General features: G+C 43.4%; 1 protein-coding gene and 1 long non-coding RNA gene across 2 annotated transcripts in view; one reads left to right on the top strand and one right to left on the bottom strand.

Annotated features, from left to right (window-relative positions):
• Positions 1-245: 245 nt before the first annotated feature.
• The window catches only part of BLVRA (biliverdin reductase A), a 42,524-nt gene continuing 19,575 nt past the window's right edge, over positions 246-23,194 (bottom strand). Inside the window, exons 3-8 of the mRNA XM_045564118.1 lie at positions 22,651-22,772; positions 20,662-20,781; positions 18,972-19,069; positions 8,304-8,411; positions 6,247-6,418; positions 246-609 (exon numbers count right to left, since the gene is read on the bottom strand). Of these exons, the coding sequence (XP_045420074.1) occupies positions 351-609; positions 6,247-6,418; positions 8,304-8,411; positions 18,972-19,069; positions 20,662-20,781; positions 22,651-22,772 (879 nt within the window). The 3' untranslated portion in view covers positions 246-350. The remainder of the gene's footprint in view (positions 610-6,246; positions 6,419-8,303; positions 8,412-18,971; positions 19,070-20,661; positions 20,782-22,650; positions 22,773-23,194) is intronic.
• On the top strand, positions 15,914-21,007 carry LOC123646930. Its single transcript, XR_006738103.1, has 3 exons — positions 15,914-16,048; positions 17,300-17,368; positions 20,933-21,007. It is a non-coding gene; the product is annotated as an uncharacterized LOC123646930 (long non-coding RNA).

Raw genomic sequence — 23,194 nt, 5'->3', positions numbered from 1 at the left:
GGTTCAGAGCACACGTGGGGCTTAAAGCCTCGTTCTTCCATTTACTATCTAGGTGACTTCAAACAAGCCTTCCTAGAACCCCAGTGAAGACACGCCTGGGAACACCCCTCACAGGGTGGGGAGAGTAAAGGGAACCAGGCACTTGAGCACTTAGCTGAGCTCAGCCAAGGCCAGCGCACCTTGAACCCACTGCACGACTCCAACCCCAAATGTCACCCCCAACACAGCTCGTAACAATAAACTAATCCTGTTTACCCAACACGTTTAATTGTAAGAATAAAGATAAAGGTCAACTCTTGGTAGGAGCCAAACTCTGGTCCCATCTCGGGAGGGCCGTGCCGCTTCCGTCCTCACTTCTCGGGACAGCAGTGCTTCCGGATTTCCTCCGCGAGCCCCAGACAGTGCAGGATGCGTTTCTTCTCCGCAGCCAGTTCCTTCTCTGAGAACTGGCCCAAGAGTTTCTGCACAAATATATTTTGATCTTTCAGGAAAATGTTCTTATTGACGCCTACATTTGGCACATTCTCCAGGGACCCAGATTTGAAGTGGAAGCTTAAATATCTGTTTCGTTTTAAACCCGGCCCTTTCTCTTCAATCCATGACAGCGGACTGCAAAGACAAGAGAATCACGTTAGAGATGACACAGGAGCACAAATGGGTGCTTGCTGGCACCTGATCTGCTAACCGGTCCTCACCGTGCACCCACTTTCCCTGCCGTCGTAGCTCAATGTGGTGGCTTAGGTGGCACCTGACTTCCACCAACCTCCCAAAGGCCGTGGTGACTGTGTTTCCAACTTTACGGCCAAACAGTCCTTTATTTAATTTTGCCATCAGGCAGGGGAATTCATTCAGCGACTTTTGTGTGAAGACCTGTTAGTTATTCCAGAGTTTTCACCCTGAGTCTCCTAGGATCCTTCCAGGGGATCGAGACACAGACTACAGGCAACACAAGAGCTGCCTGACACAGTGTGCAAACCGCTTTCCCACGCGGGTGTGCACGTCTATGAGGAAGAATTCTTAGGAGTTCTTTCATCAGATTCTCAAAGAAATCTATGAACCTGAACACATGTCAGAAAGTACCCACTACCAGTTAACAAAGCAGCTGCTTCCATTTCAAATCCCCACCCTCCCCACCCAGGCTCATGTCCACACTCACAAATCTAAAATCCAAATAGGACAGACTCCAGTTCTTCCAAATTTGTCCTTGCTCTGGGCTGTTGCTCTCTTTATAACAGATAAGAGCTGTGATATCTGCTTATGGAAAACAGAGAAACCTTCTCCTAAGTACATTTTGACCTAAAGTAAAAAGCTTCACTGAATATGACAGAAAAAATATAAAATCTGCTCTTTTAAATATATTCTAAAAACTACACAGCACTGATTTAAGGACTTTTCACTTATTTATTTTTTTTGGAGACAGGATCTTGCTCTGCTGCCTGGGTTGGGGTATGTTGGCATCATCACAGCTCACAGCAACCTCGAACTCCTGGGCTCAAGTGATCCTCCTGCCTCAGTCTCCTGAGTAGCTGGGACTACAGGTGCATGCCACCTCGCCATTGCCCAGCTAATTTTTTCTATTTTTGGTAGAGACAGGGTCTCGCTCTTCCTCAGGCTGGTCTTGAACTCCTGGCCTCAAGTGATCCTCCTATCTCACCCTCCCAAAGTGCTAGGATTACAGGTGTGAGCCACTGTGCTCAACTAGGACTTTTTAAATGGAAAAAAAAAATTTTTTTTCATAAAGTCTTCCACCTAAATAAAAGAATCTTCAGTTTATAAGAATCCTTTCAAATATTTGTATGTATAGGACATATAAAGCCATAAGCAATTTTTTTAGAAGGCAAGGAGGTTATCAATTTGCTGGCAAATGAGGCCAGCAGACTCCCGTCTCAGAGTACCAGCATCTTCAGCAATTTTTGATTATGCTTCTTTTGCTTATTTAAAAATGTTTCTCATCCTATAGATTCTGCTATTGTGATTATTTCTGTGTGCATATCATGTATAATTGATTATACAGTTTACTTAATATTTTATTGTTGCCAAATTTATGGGTATCCTGCATTCAGCATCTTCACACACATATTTTTCCTTCCTTCTTAGAACAAAGTCGCAGGCATAAGATGACTCGGCATTGGCCTCTGGCTGCTTCTCTTTGGTGCCCCTCCCTTTTCTTTTCCCACGTGGATGAGCCAGGGCCAAGCACAAGGCAGTTTTCTTGGGCAGCTGTGCTAAGTCATGGGGTTTTCACCTCCCATTCGGCTGCAGTAGGTCAGGCCTGGGGGCCCAGGTCAGACCAGTGATGCTAAGGAATGAAGGGAAACCACCTTCATCCTCTTTTGTTATCTGCTTCTAGAGTGGTGTCCCATAATAAGGCTTAAGATTTAAGTATAGGATTGCAAGAAAGGGCACAGGAGCCCACTTAAGGTGTTTTGGGTGCCGCAGGAAGCTAAGGGCTGCCTCTAACCTCGGTAAAGGACTCCTCCCTGGGCTGATCTCACTTGCCACGACCAGCAGCACTGCAGTCGGGCGGGGTGGTGCTCAAGAGGAAGTGGTCTGAAATGCACTAAGGGGGAACCATATCATCAGGAGAGATGTTGATATAATAGCCTCCTCATTTTGTGACCCTGTCTGCTAAAAACTTGGAAAGTTATGCTGTTTCCTAACCATGGGTTTAAGTGACATCAGCTGTTGGCACCTTCCTGCCACCTGGATGGAGCAGAGGTAAGGATAGGACCTGGTCCATTCAGGTTCTAGGCTTGGACCACACCTGATTCCAGACATTCCAACCAAAAACACAAGCCTGAGTTCATAAACAGCTCCTCTGCAACCCTCTGTGAAAATCTGTACACGTTTGCATTCACCAAACTGGGCACTGACTACCTGCAAAAGTGCTACCTGCTTTTCACCTTCTACTGGAAGTTGTCCAGTCACATCCACGTCCCTAGTGTCAGTGGCTGTCTGCAAGCACGGTGGAGGTGGCGACTTTCTAACAAGCCCCGAAGAAGAGGCAGGCAGGGCACCACTTTGGCACCACTCCTACCAATGGATTTCCACAGGAGAGTTAAAATTTGTACCTCTTTTATATACTGAATATCCACATAAGATGTGGGTTGAAAAGGGGTCCTAATGCCTATTTTTACAACGTTTGAAAACTGCTGGTAAGATGGAAAGAACATGGATTGGGGTAAGTTGTGCCAGGGTTTCCTGGCTAACTCTGGGATTTGGGGCTAATGACACCCATCTCACTGACGTGTGAAGACTCTGACCAGGTACAGACAAGACCTGGACAGGCCTTTCCTTGCCCTTCCTGAGCACTGCTGGGGAGAAGGCATGCGGCGTGGGGTCTGGAGACAGGCTGCCTGAGTGTGAATCCCACACAACCACTTTTTAGCTCTGTGCCCCTGGGCAAGTTTCTTAACCTCTCTGAGCCTGTCTCCTAAGTGATAACAATAATACCTACTTCAGCTGGGCAAGGTTGGCTCACGCCTGCAATCCTAGCACTCTGGGAGGCCCAGGCGGGTGGATTGCTTGAGCTCAGAAGTTTGAGACCAGCCTGAGCAAGAGTGAGACCCTGTAATTACTAAAAATAAGAAAATTAGCCAGCCATCATGGCATGTGCCTATAGTCCAAGCTACTCGGGAGGCTGAGGCAGGAGGATCACTTGAGCCCAGAAGTTTGAGGTTGCTGTGGGCTATGCTGATACCACTGAACTCCACCCGGGACAACAGAGTGAGATTCTGTCTGAAAAAAAAACCCACACCAAAAAAAGCCCTTGTAAAAGGGCTAGGCCATGCTTGGCACGTAGTACACACTCAATAAACATTAGCCAATACTAGTATTTATACACCAGGGATTCAAGTGATGACCTCTGTCCTTTCATTGGTGACCTTTCAAGATCACCCCCACCCATTCCCCTGTGGTTCTGCTCCACTCTGCTGTGTGATATGAAGGTAGCTGTAACTGAAGGAACTGTGTCCCGAGACAACTGGCAGTGGCTCCTCACGTGTAGCAGCCTTGGGAAGATGTCTACTTTTAGCCGAAACAGAATCCCACGTGCAGACTAGAACAAGCCCACAACGGCAAGGCATTCTCCAAGGCACCATGAGAAGCCAGGGCTGCACTCCCAGGGCACGGCGGCTTTTCTCCACCACACAGCACATGACACCAAAGAGCACCTCAACTGAGCGGGGCCCAGCTTGCTTCAAAGCACTGCAGGTCAGCAAGTTTGCTACGCTGGAGGTCATTAAAGTGACTCACGGTGTTTGGTGCTAGCCCATAAAGCAAAAATTCATACTCAGGTCAAAGAATCCAGGGAACAGCAGTTAAATTAGTAAATTAAGAACAACTAAGGTGATCAATCCGTCAACTAAACTTTTTGGGCTTTGATGCAAAGTTTTAAAATTGAATGATTATTATAAATTCTATCAAAACACTCGTCTAACTTCATCTAAAAAAATTAATGGCTAGTTTTGAAAGCTCAAAGTATAGTCCTGCAAACAGGGACATTCTAAGATGTGATGACAAAGATTAATTTTAATGCAATTTATTCACTGCTTTATCTTGACATTGAATAAAAATAAACTTGAGGTATTCCAAAGAGTCTTAATCCACCTAAGAAAATTTCTTATGTCCTTCCAGGTAGCATGGGGTTTTGGGGTTTGAGGGGACACAAAGTGTGGAGATGTTCCGTGCCCCACAATTTCCTCACCAGTAAAGACAGAAAGTACCCCGCTGTACCTACATCACGGTGCCGCTGAGAGATTAAAAATGTGATTTATGAAGTGGAAAGTATCATATGAATTTAAGAAGTTACAATTCTATGGCGTCTGCCGTCTGCCCCAACCCAGCCCTGTACAAACACGAGAGTCAGCCCCGCGTGCCCACGTCACGTTTCCTCACGGCCTCAGACTTCACCACCGAGCACGGCAGCCCCTCCGCTGAGAACTGTGATCAGACCTCTCCGGGTTCCCCTTCCCTATGCTCTTGCAGCACCTCGAGGTACCTTTAGCTCTGCTTACAGGACACTGCAACCATCCATGACCCCAGCGGCTGTCGCTGACCCCAGCGACAATCCTAACACCCACGTGGCCACCACCACAGCCAGGGGCCACCACTGCCGGTCACTCCACATGCAGCACCGCCAAGCTCTGTGTGCTCTTCCTGCACCTGCCCGGCCCTTGCCTTTTCCTAGCAAAGAGGAAACTCCTCCAAATGGACAGAGATTAGGCTTCATTCAGCAACTTTTGTTTTTTAAATACCCAATGGTATAATTCTATTCCCAAAGGAGACCACCTACCTGGAAACACATACAGAGACACTCTACAACCTTTACTGCTCTGATTATTCCACCTAGCTCAAATGCTTTGCAAAGAAAATTATGAATGGGCTCTTTTTTTACCCTTTCAATCTTATTTCTTTTTTCGAGACAAAGTCTAGCTCTGTCACCCAGGCTGGAGTACAGTGGCACAGTCATAGCTCACTGCAACCTCAAACTCCTGGGCTCAAGTGATCCTCCTGTCTCAGCCTCCTGAGTAGCAGGGACTACACGTAGGTGCCACCATGCCTAGCTAATTTTTTTTTGTAGAGATGAGGTCTCACTATGTTGCTCAGGGTGGTCTCAAACTCCTGGCCTCAAGTGATCCTCCTACCTTGGCCTCTCAAAATGCTATCATTACAGACATGAGCCACCATGCCCAGCCTTGATTGTGCTTTTGTTAAAAAGACTTGGTATAAGAAATAAAGAATTGGAACATTTTGGAACAGGGTAACAGTTATGCTATGATGATAAAGCTGAACTACAGAACCTTAAATTCTGTTTGCGCTGAGGGATGAATGTTGCCCATGTGATAAGGAAGTGGAGTATGATGTTAATAGCAGAATCTAGGTGGTAGGTTTATGAATGTCCACTGCAAAATTCTTTCAACTTCACCTTATGTCTGAAAATTTTCACAGTAAAATATTGGAAAAAATTCAGGTCACAGAGTTAACTCAACATCTACTAAATCTTATTCATTATTTGCATGACTTAGGCAACCTTCTAAAGTTCTGTAAGCCTGCATTTAGTTACGGCAAAGGGGATTATGTTTGTCTTTTTTACTAAATTCACGGGGCTGCTGAGGATGAAAAGAGGCAGTTAGTGCAATCTCAGTGCTTTGCGTGCAGCTCCTCCGGAGCTGGGAGTGATTCGCCCTTGTGAACACACGAGGATGTCCTTAAGTTTCCTTTTCCTCACGGCTTCTCACGACTTACCGCTTGTTCTCCGTCTCCAGGCACACAGTCATCTTCATGTATTGATCTTCCTTTCGCTGTTCCAAAGTGGCAGACACAAGAGAAAGTTCCCCAAAGAGGGAGACCAGCCAGGTCAGGCGAGAGATGCCACTGAACGCGGGGAAGCCAAACCGCTCTTCTTCCAACGGGCCAGCTGTGGGGAATCACAAACGCCATGGGGACTGGGAAGCAGGGGCTGCCGGGGACAGCAGGACCCAGGGGGCGACAGGGAGTGGGAAGATGTGGCCAAGCAATGGGACCATGCTTTACGTGTGGGTGTGCAAGATGGTTAACAATACTGATGGAAACTCTGGTGGCTAAATTTAAACTCTTTCATAAAAGCATCTCTCTTTTTTCTTGTTTATTAAATTCATTTTTGTTAGTAAAAGAAAACATTCTACTGGAAACAGCAATCAATCCAGTCAAACAGGATAATAAAGTTTCAGGCTTCTAATATATACATCTATGTACATAAACATAGACATACACATACAAACACACGTATATCCTCTTCAATTAGTGATTTAAAGTAGTCTGATAAAAATAGAAGAATCAAGGTATTTTAGCCCCTCAAGGCTGAATACTTCTAAATATCATATGTATGGTGGCAATAATAGGGTAAAGGTATCATAATAAATGCAAAGAAAATAGTAATACCTTTAAGCTATTTCAATATTAAGAAAATTGATAGTGTTAAATGTTTTCTTAGTCTTCCTAATCTCCTGTACAAAAAAGTACACTCAGAAGGGTATGTGTGTGTGTAAGAAATCTGTTTGGTCAAGGTACTGCTCCTCTGCCCCCAGCCCAAATCTGAAACATAACCTAAATTTAAAAGGCTTCATATCTGTTACATTACATCATAAACCAGACATTTCTTACAATGTTGATATTCACATAAAACAATGAATAATTAACAATTGAGCATGTTCTTAAAAGATAAGAAGTTATATATAAAAGCAAACACAAATTGGAAATCTCATATGGTTTGAAATCACTAGGACCTAAGTATCAAACTTGAAAAAGAAAGAGGACCCCCTCTGGGCTGGTTACTGTCTGCTCTGGTTCTCTGGACAGAGTTCTAAGCAGCCACTAAAAGTTCAAGCCACAGAGTTAGAGACCTGAGCTCCAACCTGGCTGTCACACGACTGGTGGGTGAACTTTGTTAAGCTACTCACCTCTGAGTTTCAGTTTCTTTACCTCTATAGTGGGTGTAATAAATACCCACTTTATAGGACTGTGATACGAAGTAAGACGAGATAATGCACGTCACATACACTGCACAGTTTCTTGTACAAATTAACAGTTACTACTTGTTGCCCCAACTCTCATTATATCATTTTCAAGGATGAAGACAGACTTTGAAATGAGGTTCTACTGTGTTCTCTGGAAACTTATGAGATGAGTGGTTTCACACAATGCCAGGCCATGTCAGGTTTCCTTTCTGTAATGAAAGCCCTCAGAAAGGTGGCCCAGATACCCCAGGGAACAGCCAGACAAGAAGGTCATCCAAAGGTGACCGCAAGAGCAGGAGGCTCCAGCACGCTCCTTTCCTATCGCTAAGGGGCTGTCAAAGTATGACCAACGCAAAGCAAATAGCCACGGATACAGTGGACCAAATCCTCCGGTTTCAGCCAAGGCGCTTGTAACTTGCTAGGGGAGCAAAGGGGCTGTGTGTATTCTATTTGCAAGTACATAAATGTTCTCTCCGACCACCCATCTCCTGGTTCTTTTTAAAGAATCTTGATGTACAACTTCCTGTAGAAAAATAATCTCCACCTAGTTAACAAATTGGGACAGAAGCACAAATATGCTTGAGATTTCTAACACACTTTCACCCAAGGCCCATCAGACAAATTTCATTTGAGGAAGAATAAAAATAGGTATTTTTACTGCCCATGGAAGCATGGGAAAATTAAATTGGCCCTGAGTCGCAGAGTCTTTAGCAGAAACAAATCTAAGCTCACATCCTAGAGAGACAGGAAAAAACCCAGTTGTCCTTCTGACCTCACCCGTGACCTTTGATCCCAGCTGAAACTGACCTGTGAAGAGAAGTGACCCTTTCAGCAGGTCTTTCCCCACCACTTCTTTTTTCAGGAATGCAAATTCCTCCATCAAGAGTTCAACATGCTCCTCGTGCAAGACTTTTCCTGCCATGACAAAAATGGAATTAGAAAGGCAGTCATCATCAATCGCATCCAGTTGTGCATCCTGGAGTCTATGTCTGTCTTCTGACAGCACAGGACATGAGGCGCTCAGACCGACCTGGGCATGCGGCCAGGACGACCCCATGACACCCCATACTCCAGCTGAGGGGAGTGTCACTTCTAACTTACAATGGAAGTGAAAATCTAAGAAAGCAAAATGGTATCCGACCGTCCCCACAGGCAAGATGAGATGAGGGACAGGAAAGTGTTAGTTTCTGTTCTAGACAGCAGGGGGCAGAGTGGCACAAAAATCTAAAAAACACAAGCGTAGAAAAGCGATGATATGAACTGGAGGGAAGCTAAAATTATTCTTTATTCAAGAAATTGGAAGAACCTGATGATTTTAAAAAATGATCTCATTTAGAGGGAGGAAAAAGCCTTAATATTCATAACTAAAATTTTGGATTCTGAAAGAAAGCTGTTAAAAATTTACTCTTTTTCTGTGCCCTTCCTTTTGCTCTTTTCCTGCTTCGACAATGGGTCCGGGCGTATGTATCTTGCTCTTGCCCTACAATCCTATCTTTCTCTCCTCAAGAAACCTCATTTTCGTGCTTTTCATATCTAGGCCAGAAGCTTCATAAAATACCAGAACTATTCTGCAATTAAGTATAAAGTGTAGTTACGATCTGCAGTTTCACTGAAAAAGACAGAAATCTGGGCCATTCAGGGATGCTCCTGGGACAGCAGCCTTTGCTTAACCCAACTTCACACAAACACTGCCAAGTGCTCTGGGCTTGTCCTGCACCTGCTGCGGGAGCAGGCATGTGGCCCGAGGCTCCAGAGGAGTTAGGTGTGTGGGAGAGGGGGTCCCTCCCACCTACTCCCTAGGGCGGGAATATGGCAAAGGGAGCTTCTTGCAGTAAGCACAAGCTTTCTGGCACAAAATGATTTAGTAGAAGCTAAGTGGCACAAAACGGTTTGCAATAAGTAGAAGCTTCTCTCTTTGCGGGTAGTTTTGTCTACCCCCCAAGGGACTCTGGGCATCTGGCAAGTTGGGCCATGTCTGGGAGCATGTTGCATTTTGCCTATCACTATGCAACAGACTATGTATCTTCCAGCTGCATCTCTGGTTACTTTTCTGTCACTCATTCAATGCTTGTGATAAACACATGGCAACCACAGCGCGTGCCCACACACACCCGACATGTATTCCTAGGTCTGTTCACTGAAGGGGCCTAAGAGCAGAGATAACTCAAAGCTATAACACAGTTAGCATCCAAATCTTGGAATCAAAATACCATTAGCCATTGGAGAAATGACTAATTCCAGGGCTGAGGTGAGAAAGTGCAAGATTACCTAAACCAGTTTGAGCCAGAAATCAAGTAAGTACTCAAAGAATAATGGAAACGTAACAAAATGGCAAGGAGTTGGCATGAAGAGGTTCCCCGCTGACCAAATCCGGAACAATTTGAACATCAAAGTAAATAGCAAAAGCAACAGATTATAATCCACTGAATAAAAAAACCAAAGCCACGATGAGTCCATACTGACATAAAATAATAAATGAAAATCAGAGTGTGATGAGAATGGATATTTACCTAGTTTCAAACTACCTCCACACAAAATAATCATCAATTACAAAGGGGAAAAGACACCACCTTAACCAAGTGATATCATTAGCAACGGGACAAATTGAAATTGGCTGCCACCTGATAGAATAAAATGTGAAGAACCCAGCATCGCTTCTACCATAATTCTATGAAAGGTGTGTACCCCAAATGTAATCACGAAGAAACATCAGATGTACTCCAACTTAGGGACATTCTACAAAATAAGCCTGTAATATTCACAACTGCCAAGAAAGACTGATGAACTGTTCAGAGTGAAGGACACTGAAAGTGACATGTCAACTGTATGACACTGTATGATTTCTTTTTGGTACCATTACATGATTTTAAATTCAATCATTTTGCTATAAACAATGTTATTGGGACAACTGGCGAAATCTGAAAGGGGTGTGAGGATTAGACTGCAGTAATGTACCAATGTTAATTCCCAGATTTTGATGGTTGTATGTGCTTACATACATACTTGAAGTCTCCTGCACCGACTGACTCCCTTTTACTAAAGATTTCTCTGAAGCATATGATGCTGTTTGATAGATTTTACGCACAACAGAATTTCTCTCAAAATGAGAGAATCCAATCCTCTTAAATCCTGCCACTGCTTTCTCAACTAAATTTATGGACTGTTCTACATCCTTTGTTGTCATTTCAACAATGTTTACAGCATTTTCACCAGGAGTAGATTCCACCTCAAGAAACCACTTTCGGGTGGGGGGAGGGGATGGGTGTATGCCTACATGACGAGTGCGTTGCGCACCGTCTGGGGAATGGTCATGCTTGAAGGTGCTGACTCGGGGAGGTAGGGGGGGAGGGGATGGAGGTATGACTACATGGTGAGTGCCAGGCGCACTGTCTGGGGAATGGACAAGCTTGAGGCTCTGACTCAGGGGGATGGGCGGGACATGGACAATGTATATAACCTGAGCTTTTGTACCCCCATGAAGAGCTGAAATAAAAAAAAAAAAAAAAGAAACCACTTTCTCTGATCCCATAAGCAGCAATTCCTCATTCATTCAAGTTTGATCATGAGATTGCAGCAATTCACTTACATCTTCAGGCTCCGCTTTTCATTCTAGTTCCCTTGTTATTTCCACCACATCTGCAGTAACTTTCCTCCACTTAAGGCTTGAGCCTCTCAAAGTCATTCATGAGGGTTGGAATCAACTTCTTCCAAACTCCTGTTAAAATGCTGATATCTATCAGAGAAATTACTCTTTATGGAAGCTACAGCCTTACAAAGTGTATTTCTTAAATAGTAAGACTTGGACAGTTAAAATTACCCTTAGATTCGTGGGCTGCAGAATGGATACTACGTTAGTAGGCACAAAAACAACATTCATCTCCTTGTACATCTCCATTAGAGCTAATGAGTACCAGGTGCACTGTCAAGGAGTAGTAATATTTTGAAAGGAATCTTTTTTTCTGAGCAGTAAGTCTCCACAGTGGACTTAAAATATTCAGTGAACCAAGTTGTAAACAGATGTGCTGTCACCCAGGCTTAGTAGTTCTATTTCTAGGGCACAGGCAGAGTAGATTTAGCATAATTCCTAAGACCCTAGGATTTGCAGAATGGTCAAATGAACACTGGCTTCAATTCAAAATTACCAGCTCCAATAGTCCCTAACAAGATTGTCAGCCTATCCTTTGAAGCTTTCAAGTCAGGCATTGACTTCTTGCTAGCTATGAATGTTCTAGATGGCATCTTCTTCCAACAGAAAGCTGTTTCATCTATATTGAAAATCTCGTTTAGTGTAGCCAGCTTCGTCAACGATCTTAGCTAGATCTCCTGGATCACTTCCTGCAGCTTCTGCATCAGCACTTGTGGCTGCACCTTGTACTTCTATGTTATGGAGATGGCTTCTTTCCTTAAATCTCATGAACCAATCTCTGCTAGCTTCAAATTTTTCTTCTGCAGCTTCCTCACCTCTCTCAGCCTTCATAGAATTAAAGAGAGTCAGGTCTTTGCGCTGAATTAGGCTTTGGCTTAAGAGAATGTTGTGGCTAGTTTGATCCTCTATCCAGACCATTAAAACTTTCTCCATATTAGCAATAAAGCTGTTTCCATTTCTTATCATTTGTGTGTTCCCTGGAGTAGCACTTCTAATTTCCTTCAAGAACTTTTTTTTTTTTTTTTTGAGACAGAATCTCACTCTGTTGCCCGGGCTAGAGTGCTGTGGCGTCAGCCTCGCTCACAGCAACCTTAAACTCCCGGGCTTAAGTGATCCTCCTGCCTCAGCCTCCCAAGTAGCTGGGACTACAGGCATGCTGCCACCCTGCTCAGCTAACTTTTTCTGTATATATTTTTAGTTGTCCATATAATTTCTTTCTATTTTTAGTAGAGACGGGGTCTTGCTCTTGCTCAGGCTGGTCTCAAACTCCTGAGCTCAAATGATCCACCCACCTCAGCCTCCCAGAGTGCTAGGATTACAGGTGTGAGCCACCGTGCCCGGCCAAGAACTTTTCCTTTGTATTTACAACTTGGCTAACTATTTGGTACAAGAGACCTAGCTATTGACCTATCTCAGCTTTTGACATGCCTTTCTTATTAAGCTTAATGATTTCTAGCTTTTGATTTCAAGCAGGAGAGATGTAACTCTTCCTTTGATGTGAACACTAAGAAGCCACTGAAGGTTTATTAATCGGTCTAGTTTCAATATTGTTCTGTCTCAGGAAAGAGGGAGACAGTCCTAGCTACTCAGGAGGCTGCGGTAGAAGAATTGCTGAGCCTAGGAGTTGGAGGCTGCAGTGAGTTATGATCACACCACTGCACTCCAGTAGGGCGACAGAGAAAGATCCTGTCTGAAAAAAAGATTTACCATATTAACAATTTTTAAGAGTATAGTTCAGCAGTGTTAATTCACAGTCTTGTGCAACAGATGTCTAGAACTTTTTCATCTTGCAAAACTGGAACTCTATACCCAATGAACAACTCCCCATCTCCTCCAACCCTAGCCCCTAGCAACCCATTCTGTTTTCTGTTTCTATAAATTTGAATACTTCAGATACCTCATACAAGTGGAATCATACAGTATTTGTTTTTGTGTGTGTGTGACTGGCTTATTGTTTTGTTTTTCTGTTTCCTTGTTTTTTTTTGAGACAGAGTCTTTCTCTGTCGCCCAGGCTAGAATGCCATGGCATCAGCCTACCTCATAGCAACCTCAAACTCTTGGGCTCAAGTGATCCTCCTGCTTCAGCCTCCTGAATAGCTGGGACTACAGGAGCGCACCACCACGCCCAACTAATTGTTTTCTATTTTTAGTTGACTAATTGTTTCTATTTTTAGTAGAGACGGGGCTGGTCTTGAACTCCTGGCCTCAAGTAATCTTCCCGCCTCAGACTCCCAAAGTGCTGAGATTATAGGTGCAAGCCACCATGTCCAGCCACTGTGACTGGGTTATTTCATTTAGCATAATGTCCTCAAGGTTCATCCATGTTGTAGCATGTGAGAGAATTTTCTTTTTAAAGGCTGAATAATATTCTATGTATATACATTTTCTTTACCCATTCATCCATTGAAGGACATTTGAGTTGCTTCTATTTCCTTGCAATTGTGAATAATGCTATGAACATTAGTGTACGAATATCTCTTCAAGATCCTGCTTTCAATTTGTTTTGGATATATAGCCTGGTAAATCTATCTTTAAATTTTTGAGGAACCTCCATGTTTTCCCTAACAGCTGCACCATTTTACATTCCCACCAACAGTACACAAGGTTCCAGTTTCTCCACATCCTCATCAATACGTATTTTCTGGTTTTCTGATAGTGGTCACCCTAATGAGTATGAGTGATATATCATTGTGGCTTTGACTTGCATTTCTGCAATGGTCAATGATGCTGAGCATCTTTTCATATGCTTATTTGCCATTTGAATATCTTCTTTAGAAATGTCTACTCAAATCCTTTGCCCATTTTAAAATTAGGTTATTTGGTTTGTAGTTGAGTTGTAGAGTTCTTTAGATATTCTGAATATTAACGTCTTATGAAAGATATAATTAATAAACATCTTCATTTATTCTATAGGTTGCCTTTCCACTCTATGGATTGTTTCCTTTGATGCACAGAAGTTTTAAAGTTCTGTTTCAAGGTAGTGGACTCATTTGTCTATTTTTGCTTTTATTGCCTGTTTTTGGTGTCATATGGAAGAAATTACTGCCAAATCCAATGTCATGAAGCTTTCTCCCTATGTTTTCTATGGGAAGTCCATAAAATATCTCAAAGTTAAAACAATCTATTTTAAACTGTTAATGACTTAACTTTAATCACATAGAAAAATTCTACTTCTTTACATATCCAAGCCCTCATTTTGTACTGATGTTACAAATTACATATTTTATATTGTATATCCACTGACATAGACCTATAGTTATTTTTTATGCTTTTGTCTATTAAACTCTATAGTAGGATTAGAAGTGGTTTACACATCAACATTATAGTACTACAGAAGTCTATATTTGTCTATATATTTACCTTTACCAGGGAGCAATATATTTTTGTGTTGTTGTCTAGTGTCCTTTCATTTTAACTTGAAGAATTTTTCTTAGCATTTCCTGTAGGGCAGGTCTAGTGGTGATTAACTCCTTTGGCTTTTGTCTGAGGAAGTCTTATTTTCTCCTTCATTTTTCAAGGACCACTTTGTTGCTTATACCATTTTTGGTTGGTATTTTTTTCTTTGAGCACTTTTAATATATCATTCCACTTCCTGCTGGTGTGCATGGTTTCTGCTGAGAAATCCACTGATAATCTTTTTTAAAAAAATCATCTTTATTTTTTTGTCTAACTTGCACTGACTTGATCTACTGATAATTTTATAGGAGGCTCCCTTTTGTTTAATCAGTCACTTTTGCTGCTTTCAAGATTCTGTCTCGGCCGGGCGCGGTGGCTCACACCTATAATCCTAACACTCTGGGAGGCTGAGGTGGGAGGATCGCTCGAGGTCAGGAGCTCGAGACCAGCCTGAGCAAGAGCGAGACCCCATCTCTACTAAAAATAGAAAGAAATGATTTGGACAGCTAAAAATATATATAGAAAAAAATTAACCGGGTATGGTGGCACATGCCTGTAGTCCCAGCTACTTGGGAGGCTGAGGCAGAAGGATTGCTTAAGCCCAGGACTTTGAGGTTGCTGTGAGCTAGGCTTACGCCACGGCACTCTAGCCAGCGCAAAAGAGTGAGACTCTGTCTCAAAAAAAAAAAAGAAAAAAAGATTCTGTCTCTGTGACTTTTGACAGTGTGGTTATAATGGGTCTTAGTGTGGGTCTCTTTAGGTTTACCCTAGTTGGAATTTTTTGAGCTTCTTGAATTTGCATGTCCATTTCCTTCCTCAAATTTGAGAAGTTTTCAGCCATTACTTCTTCAAAAGGCTCTCTTCCCTTTTCTCCCTCCTCCTTCTGGGACTCCCAAATGCATACATTGATCTTCTTGATGGTGTCCTGTAAGTACCTTAGGCTGTCTTCACTTCCCTTAATTTGTTTTTCTTTTGGTTCTTCTGACTCAATCTTGAATAACTTGTCTTTAAGTTTGCTGACCTTTTCTTCTGCTTGATCAAGTCTGCTGCTGGACTTCTCTACTGAATTTTTCAATTCAGTTATTGTATTTTCAGGTCCAGAATTTGTTTGGTTCATTTTAATAGCTTACATCTCTGCTAATACTCTCATTTTGTTCACACATCATTTTCCTGATTTTGCTTAGTTGTCTGTGTTCTTTTTTTCTTTCTTTTTTCTTGTTTAGCCAATTGAGCATCTTTTAGACAGTTATTTTGAATTCTTTGTCAGGTAATCTACAGATCTCCACTTCTTTTGGTAGGGCTCATTTCCGGAGATTTTGTTCCTTTCATTGAGCCTCGTTTCTCTGTTTCTTTGTAGGCCTTGTGATCATTTGTTGTGATTTGGACATTTGAAAACACAGCTCCTTCTCCTAGGCTTGATGGCCTGCATTAACAAGGGGAAGACCTTCACCAATCAGCAGAATCTGGAGGTCTTTCAAACCTTTTCTGGGCATGCATCGTTTCTGAGCTTGTGAGTATAATTTGCTAGTCAAAGAGATTTGCCCCCATTTCTCAAGGGCTTGTAATCTCTTGCTTCTGTTCATCGCTGTCTACAGTTTTGCATTCTCTCTGGTGTTATAACAAACCGCTGCACTCATCTTTGTTTTCAGAGGCCCCAAACTGGCACCCAAAGTATATTGCTATTCTGTTCAGCACCCTGAGTCAGGCAAGACAGAGACCAGTCCTTCAGGCAGCTCCCTGAAAAGCCAGAATGTCAGATGCATGTTCCACTTTTCTCTTTTCCACATGAAGAACTCAGAAGTTGGAAGTTTTCTCCCAGTCACTCCACATTGTGCTGTGGGGAGGAAGAGGCTATGGCAGGCTAATGCAACAAACTTTCTTACCCACTTTGATGTGGCTTTTCTTGGTTTTGTGCTCACCTGGGGTGCTGCAACCTCTTAACTGCTTTCTGGAGTTCTCATAGAGGCAATTTGGTTCATATATTGTTGCTAACTCGGTGTCTCCTTGGGGGAAAAAGGGCCTAGGCCTTCTTATTCTGCAATCTTACTGACCTTGCTCTCAAATTATCTATAACTTTTGCTGTCCAAAATGACATAACATTTAGGTACAACAAATTGAACAAGATTATTACTTTTTGAGCTACATGTAAATACTACAGTTACCCTTGTAGTTGACTTTCTTTGGAAGTTAATACTACTAGATGTGAACATCTGGCAATCCAAGCTCCTCAAGGAGAAAGGCCACTTTTTTGTATCCCTAGTACCAAGCACAATATCTCACACAAAATGATAACTATCCTGTAAAAGCTACTTAACATTCTAGAATGAGTAATGAATACATTCCTAAAGAACAAAAGCCATTTTCATTGTTAAGGGCTTTTTACTTTTTTTTTTTAAGCCATTCATGATATGTACATATCCACCCAGATTCTGCTTGCTTAAGGGACTAATACCAAGGCTCCAATATGACACTGGTCTTTGACGTTTTGTTTCCCATTTTTGTCTCATTTATTAAAAAAGTAACTAAAGTCTATATTTTATTATGATTTCTTTAGTTCTTACCTAATGTGCCTTTTCTGTGTTAGAATCTGATCTGAGATACATTTATACTTACTGCTCATGTCTCCTTAAGCTCCTCTTGGGCTGGAAAGTTTCTCAGATTTTCCTTGTTTTTAATGACCTTAATAGTTCTGATGAGGATTGGTCAGGTGTTTTGTAGAATGTCTCAACCGGGATTTGTCTCATGTTTTTCTCATGATTAGACTGAGGTTACGTATGTGTTTTGAGGAGGAAGATTGCAGAAGGGCCACTCTCATTTCATCACATCAAGGGTACGTGCTGTTAACTAACATTATTTATTACTACTGTTGTCGACCTTGATCTTCTAGCTGAAGTAGTGTTTGTCTGGCTCCTTCAGTGTGAAGTTACTCTCCTCCTAACCCTTTTAATATTGTACTCTTTGGAATAAAGTCACCGTATAGAGGGAATTATCTTTTTGAAGAAACTTAGCCTATTATCTTTTTGGGTGTTCCACATTCTAGTTTGCTCAATATTTTTATGATGTCATTTAACTTGTTCCTTTATCCCTGTATTTCCTATGAACTGAAAGTTCAGTTTAAATCAATTACATTAAGGTAAACATTTTGCAAGAACATTTCATGGGTACTTGTGATATCAGACTGACTCATATTAACAATCATATGGTTAGAATGCTGATGAACTCTTTATTATAAAAATACAATTTCTTCCCTTTGAAATTAGCAAAAAATATATGGGGCACACTTCGGCATCTTGTACTTTCTCCTTGAACATCTGTGCCATGAGAAATAATACAAAAGGCTATGGCCCCAAAGCTCCCCAATCCCTTCATTCACTTCTGAATTCATTTATCCATCTGGTTATTAAAGAAACATTACTGAAGGCCCACTAAGTTCCAGGCAGTGTGTACCTGCTGGGGCAACAGAAGTTAAAGATGGACCACGACCTCTAGCAGCACAGTCCAGTGTTAAAGACAATCAAGAATTCCAATAAAGTTTATGTTGGTGGTGAGCAAAAGATGCTTTCTTTGGTGATTTTCATCATAATTGTTCACCATACTTTGTTTATATATTAAAGATTTTCCATAGCAAATGTTGAAACAATAGAGTTTATGATTTAAACTTCATTTAACAAAATCTTCTAATCCCTAAACATTCCAGTTAATTCTAGTTCCCTCCAAAGACAGGTTTGCCCAGTTACTGTAAAAACATTAAAACCTCAGTGTGGCTTAGGGGAACAAATATGAACTTCAAAGCCCAATAGGATTTGATTCAAATCTCCACCTCCAGTCATGTTATGAGTTTTGTGCCCTGATACAAATTATTATACTTCTTTGAGCCATGGTTTTCTATAAGTGAGTTAGAGAAAATACCTACCTCCAAGGATTTATAGAAGAATTAATCAAAATAACAAATGAAATGCTTAGGAAAGTTTCCAAGTTCCTGGAATATACTAAATATTTTATAAATGGTCATTCCACTTGAGAAACAACAAAAACTACAAAGTATGCATATAAGATAATCAATTTCTCTAATTTAGATATTCTCCTCCTAGCAATGTAAGTATAACATGAATAAAACCAAAATAATGTAATGACACAAGCATAGGTGGAAGCTAAAATTTGTATTTTTTCATTAGAGTAAAAGAAGCTCACAAGCCTTGACTAAAAGTTTGCAAATACGCCACTCATACCTCTGCCCTCCACATACCTCCCTGTGTGTGCCTAGAGTGTGGGGGTGAGGAGGGGTTTGGGAGCCCACACTACCAGTGTAGCCAGGGCAATGTATCTGAAATGCAGTTAAGTTTTAAAGGCTTAAAGGTGGTACCATAGAAATCCTGGAGGCAGAAACTCTTAGTAAGAGTGTCTGTGTTCCAGGCAGATAAAGTGCACTTCACCTTTCTGCTCAGCCAGCTCCCAGAGTTCCCGAGCTGCTGCCGAAGACAGTGTCATGGGGTATTCCACAAGGACATGCTTGCCAGCGTTAAGGAACTGCCTTTGGTAAAAGAGATAAACACAGGGAAAGAACATTTCAATTAAGCTTCACTAGAATGTCCTGCATGACAGAGAACAGAATGTTATGAATGCACAAGTGTCTGCGTGTGAATGTGTCCTGCATGGGGGGGAAGAGACAGGGCCAAGAGACACGGAGGAAGAATTGCTGCACATTATTTTCTACTGCCCTGTGACAAAATGCCTTTCTAATTAAGTATTTTTTTTTTTTTTTTTTGGAGACAGAGTCTTGCTCTGTTGCCCAGGCTAGAGTGCCGTGGCCTCAGCCTAGCTCACAGCAACCTCAAACTCCTGGGCTGAAGCAATCCTCCTGCCTCAGCCTCCCGAGTAGCTGGGACTACAGGCATGCACCACCATGCCCAGCTAATTTTTTCTATTTTTAGTTGTTCGGCTAATTTCTCTATATTTTTAGTAGAGATGGAGGTCTTGCTCTTGCTCAGGCTGGTCTTGAACTCCTGACCTCAAGCGATCCTCCCGCCTCGGCCTCCCAGAGTGCTAGGATTACAGGTGTGAGCCACCGTGCCCGGCCTCTAGTTAAGTATTAATATGAATTCATTCTTTCATTTTTTCAACTAAGTACTATTTACCAGTTACTCTGGAGGAGAAATAAAGGCTCCTTAGCAAATAAATTACCTGTTCCCACATGACAGCTATAAACAAAGACTACAAAACCCACGGCAGCTAGCTCTGCTTGAAGCAGCCTGAAAAGATTTCACTAAGGACACTTGAATTGGGTCTTGAAGTACAAGCAGGTGTTTTCCAGCTGCAATGTGATACTGTATTTCACTTAGAGCACCATGTGCAGGGGGCTTGGGCATGTTGTGGGGCTTTGGCCATGTGCAAATTTCAGTGTGCAGACAGCCCTGTGAGCAGTTGAGGGAAGCAAGGTAGTAAAAGTAGCTGGGGGCCTGACTGAAGGACCTGTAATGCTGCGCTCAGGAGTTTGGATTTTATTCTCCAGAGAGCAGGGTACAAACATTTATAACCGTGGAAGTTATATGATCACTTATTTAAGGAAATACCTCTGGTGCCAGAGAAGGTTAAAGGGACCAAGGAAAGGCGTTTTTATCCACTCTAGGGCTAGACTGATACAGAGGAGCCCCTCACCCCTGGGGGACAGCCGTGTGATAGTAGCTGTAGTTTAGTTTAAGAACCTAGAATCTGAGATTCAGGGAGGCAGCTGGCAGTTCCCTGCTAGTTGCCAGATCCCGCGTGGGGGGCTCCTCCTGCTGGGTTCAGTCCTATCAAATACTTAAAGAGCTCTAGGCTTTGCATTCACAAGGTGGGGAAGGGGGACACTTCATTTCTCTTCCTGCTCTACAGAATGTGTCATTTCCCTCCTCAGCGCCACCACTATTTCCTAACTCACTTTTCTCATAGCAAAAACTATAACCAACAATAAGGGGTTTTGTTGTTTTTAAACATTTTTGATGTTGCTGAGATTGGTCAAAGAACAACTGTACTTTCCCCCACTGGCTACTAAGATGCCCTTCCTTAGAGGGTTTCAGCTTGCTCAGTCACCTCTGCGGCCCTGCACTGCTGTGCGAGGAAGGACTGCCTGCGTGGAAAACCCACCTGATGTAGTCCTCGTGGCTGGAGCTTTCAGTGCAGATATAGGCGACCTCAACCTCTTGGCTGGAAAGAGCATCTTCCAAAGAAATCTGGGGGACTCCGTCAATACTCCCAAGCTCTCGTCTATTTCAGAAAAACAGAGAAATGGGACTAAAAAGTAGGCAGAATATTGGCTTAGAATAAATGAGCACCATCATTCTCTCCTCTTCCCTATAATGTCCTGGTGATCAGCTTTTGGAAATGAAGAAATTAATTTCCTACCTCCCACTTCCAGACCATTTTCCATTGTGGAGTGAGGAAAACAGCCTCCAGGGTTGAAGCTGGGGAAGCTGGCACCAAGCTGTAGCAGGCAGAAGGCGCTCAGGGAAGTTCGGCTCCCAGAAGATTCTATGCTAGATTTCTCCCTACGGGGCCACCCAACCTACACTGCTCAATTTGACCAATACTGACTGTTTGCCTACTGTGCTGGGCACTAGAAATCATGGAACGTGAATTAAAATCCTCACCTTCCAACGAGCTCAGTCTGGAAGAGGGAGGAAGACACACACATGTACACATGCACGTGCACACACACACACACACACACACATGCACACATAACACCAACACAAGACTAACAACGTGAGGAATGTGCTGGGAGGTAGGGGGTGGAGACTCAGGGAAGGCAAGGAACAAATCTAGTCTGGGGCTTCAGAAAAGGCTTCCTGGGGTGGCAGAGCTTAGCAGGTAGGTCATGGGGAGAAGGGTGTATGACGGAGAAACTGTGAGTAATGATGGCAGCGGTGTGACGTGGCCATCTTCCCACATGACCTGGGTAGTGTAGGTGTTCCCACTGTGCCGATCGTGGCAGCCAACTGGCAGAGGACTGAGGCTTAAGGAAAAAGGAGAGGTCCTCCCACTTCAGCCTTGAGCCCACCTGTGGTGCTGGACCCCAGCTACAGGTAGGCTGCGGTGGGGTTCCAGTGCTGGCTGACATTAGCCTCGATCTCCCATCTGCACGCAGCTCCCTTGGAATCTTATGGGAGGAGAAGATTGGCCAAGGGCAGATTCCAGCACTTCTGGGTCTCCCCAAGTGCCCCAAACCCCACTTTGAATCCTTAAAGGAGTGGCCGGGTTTTGAGGCAGGCAGGAATAAGGTGGTCTCATGAATTAAAATATGAAAAAACTTCTGCACGGACCATCACAATGGTTACTTATGCTTGTGTAAGTATTTATCGGAGGTCCTGGAAGCACTAGAAAATAGAGACTTGCCCACCTTGCTCACGGCCACGTCTCCAGGCTCCGTGCAGGGCCTGCACCTTGTTCATAATTAACACTGATAAGTGATGTTACACAAGGATACTTTGGTGAGTCAGGGGTGTGTGTTTATGTGTTGTGTATGTGTGTACGGTTGAGGGGAGGAGTTGAGTGTGGGGTGGGGAACAAGGTGATAAGTTTGGTTTTGACTGGAAAGAAATGAGTCCTTCAAGATTCATTTGGGCTTTGGAATCAAACAGACTCATATGCACATTCACTTCTTAGACTTCCCAACTGTGGGACCTCAGGCAAATCACTTGACCTTTCTGTGGCTCGGCTTCCTTATCTGCGCACCAGGGCCTAGACTGACATAGTGTATGTAAAGCCCAACCTTGTGGACGGCTGTTATGACTAATGTGAGGATTAACTGGCACACACCTACAGCCTTCTTCCAGGCCAAAGTCCCCAAATGCTCACTGTGCCCCTTCTGTAACTGTCAGACCTGTTTTGACTCTTCCAGCCTTTGTCTTTCCAGTCACCCTGAGGCTGGCCTGCTGCATATCCCAACAGCAGGCCCAGCACACTCCAGTCCCCAGACCCATCCAAACCTGAGATCTTGTGGGGCTGACCCTGAGTGCAGCTCTCTGGCAGGGAGCTGCCCCTCCCTTCCCTAGGGCCGGATCTCCACGTCCTGCAGCCTAACCCGTCTCACTGGGCCTCCCACAAACTACGAGGCACAAAGCAAGTGCAAGCCACCTGGACACGAAGCCAATCAGGTTCAGGAACGCCGAGGAAGGGTGTGGATTCTGCAAGTCCCTCATCCGCACGGAGCCAGCTCTGCCAACTCCAACCACCACCACGCCAAACTTCCTCTCAGGCTGAAACACAAGGGACCAAGACCGGGTTTGAAAACATTCCAGGCATCTAGTGGAGAACAGCAAAACAAAGGACCACGCAGGGCCCTGACAAGCAAGAAAAGAAGCCAGCCCAGAACAAGCAAGAAGCCGCAGCACTGAGGGTGGGCTAAGATGTTCCCTGAAACGAGGGCTCAGAGAAGGCAGCTCCATCCAAAAGATAGTCCTGAAAGTGCTTCACCGTGTCTTTGTGTTGAAAACCTGTGCACCCACGCAAAAGGTTCCCCCAGCCGGCTCTCCACTTCTCCCACCACCTACCCAGTGATGAGGAATCTTCTTTAAGCCACACCAGCCCAGGGTCTGGTACCTCTGTCCTGTGGACGTGCCAATCTGACACTGCTGGGAGTCATTTGCAAGCACAGCTGCTTGGTGAGATGCCAGCAGAC

This window comes from Lemur catta, chromosome 11, assembly GCF_020740605.2.
Source record: "Lemur catta isolate mLemCat1 chromosome 11, mLemCat1.pri, whole genome shotgun sequence".
Classification (NCBI taxonomy): Eukaryota; Metazoa; Chordata; class Mammalia; order Primates; family Lemuridae; genus Lemur; species Lemur catta.
This window is presented reverse-complemented; position numbering and strand designations above follow the sequence as displayed.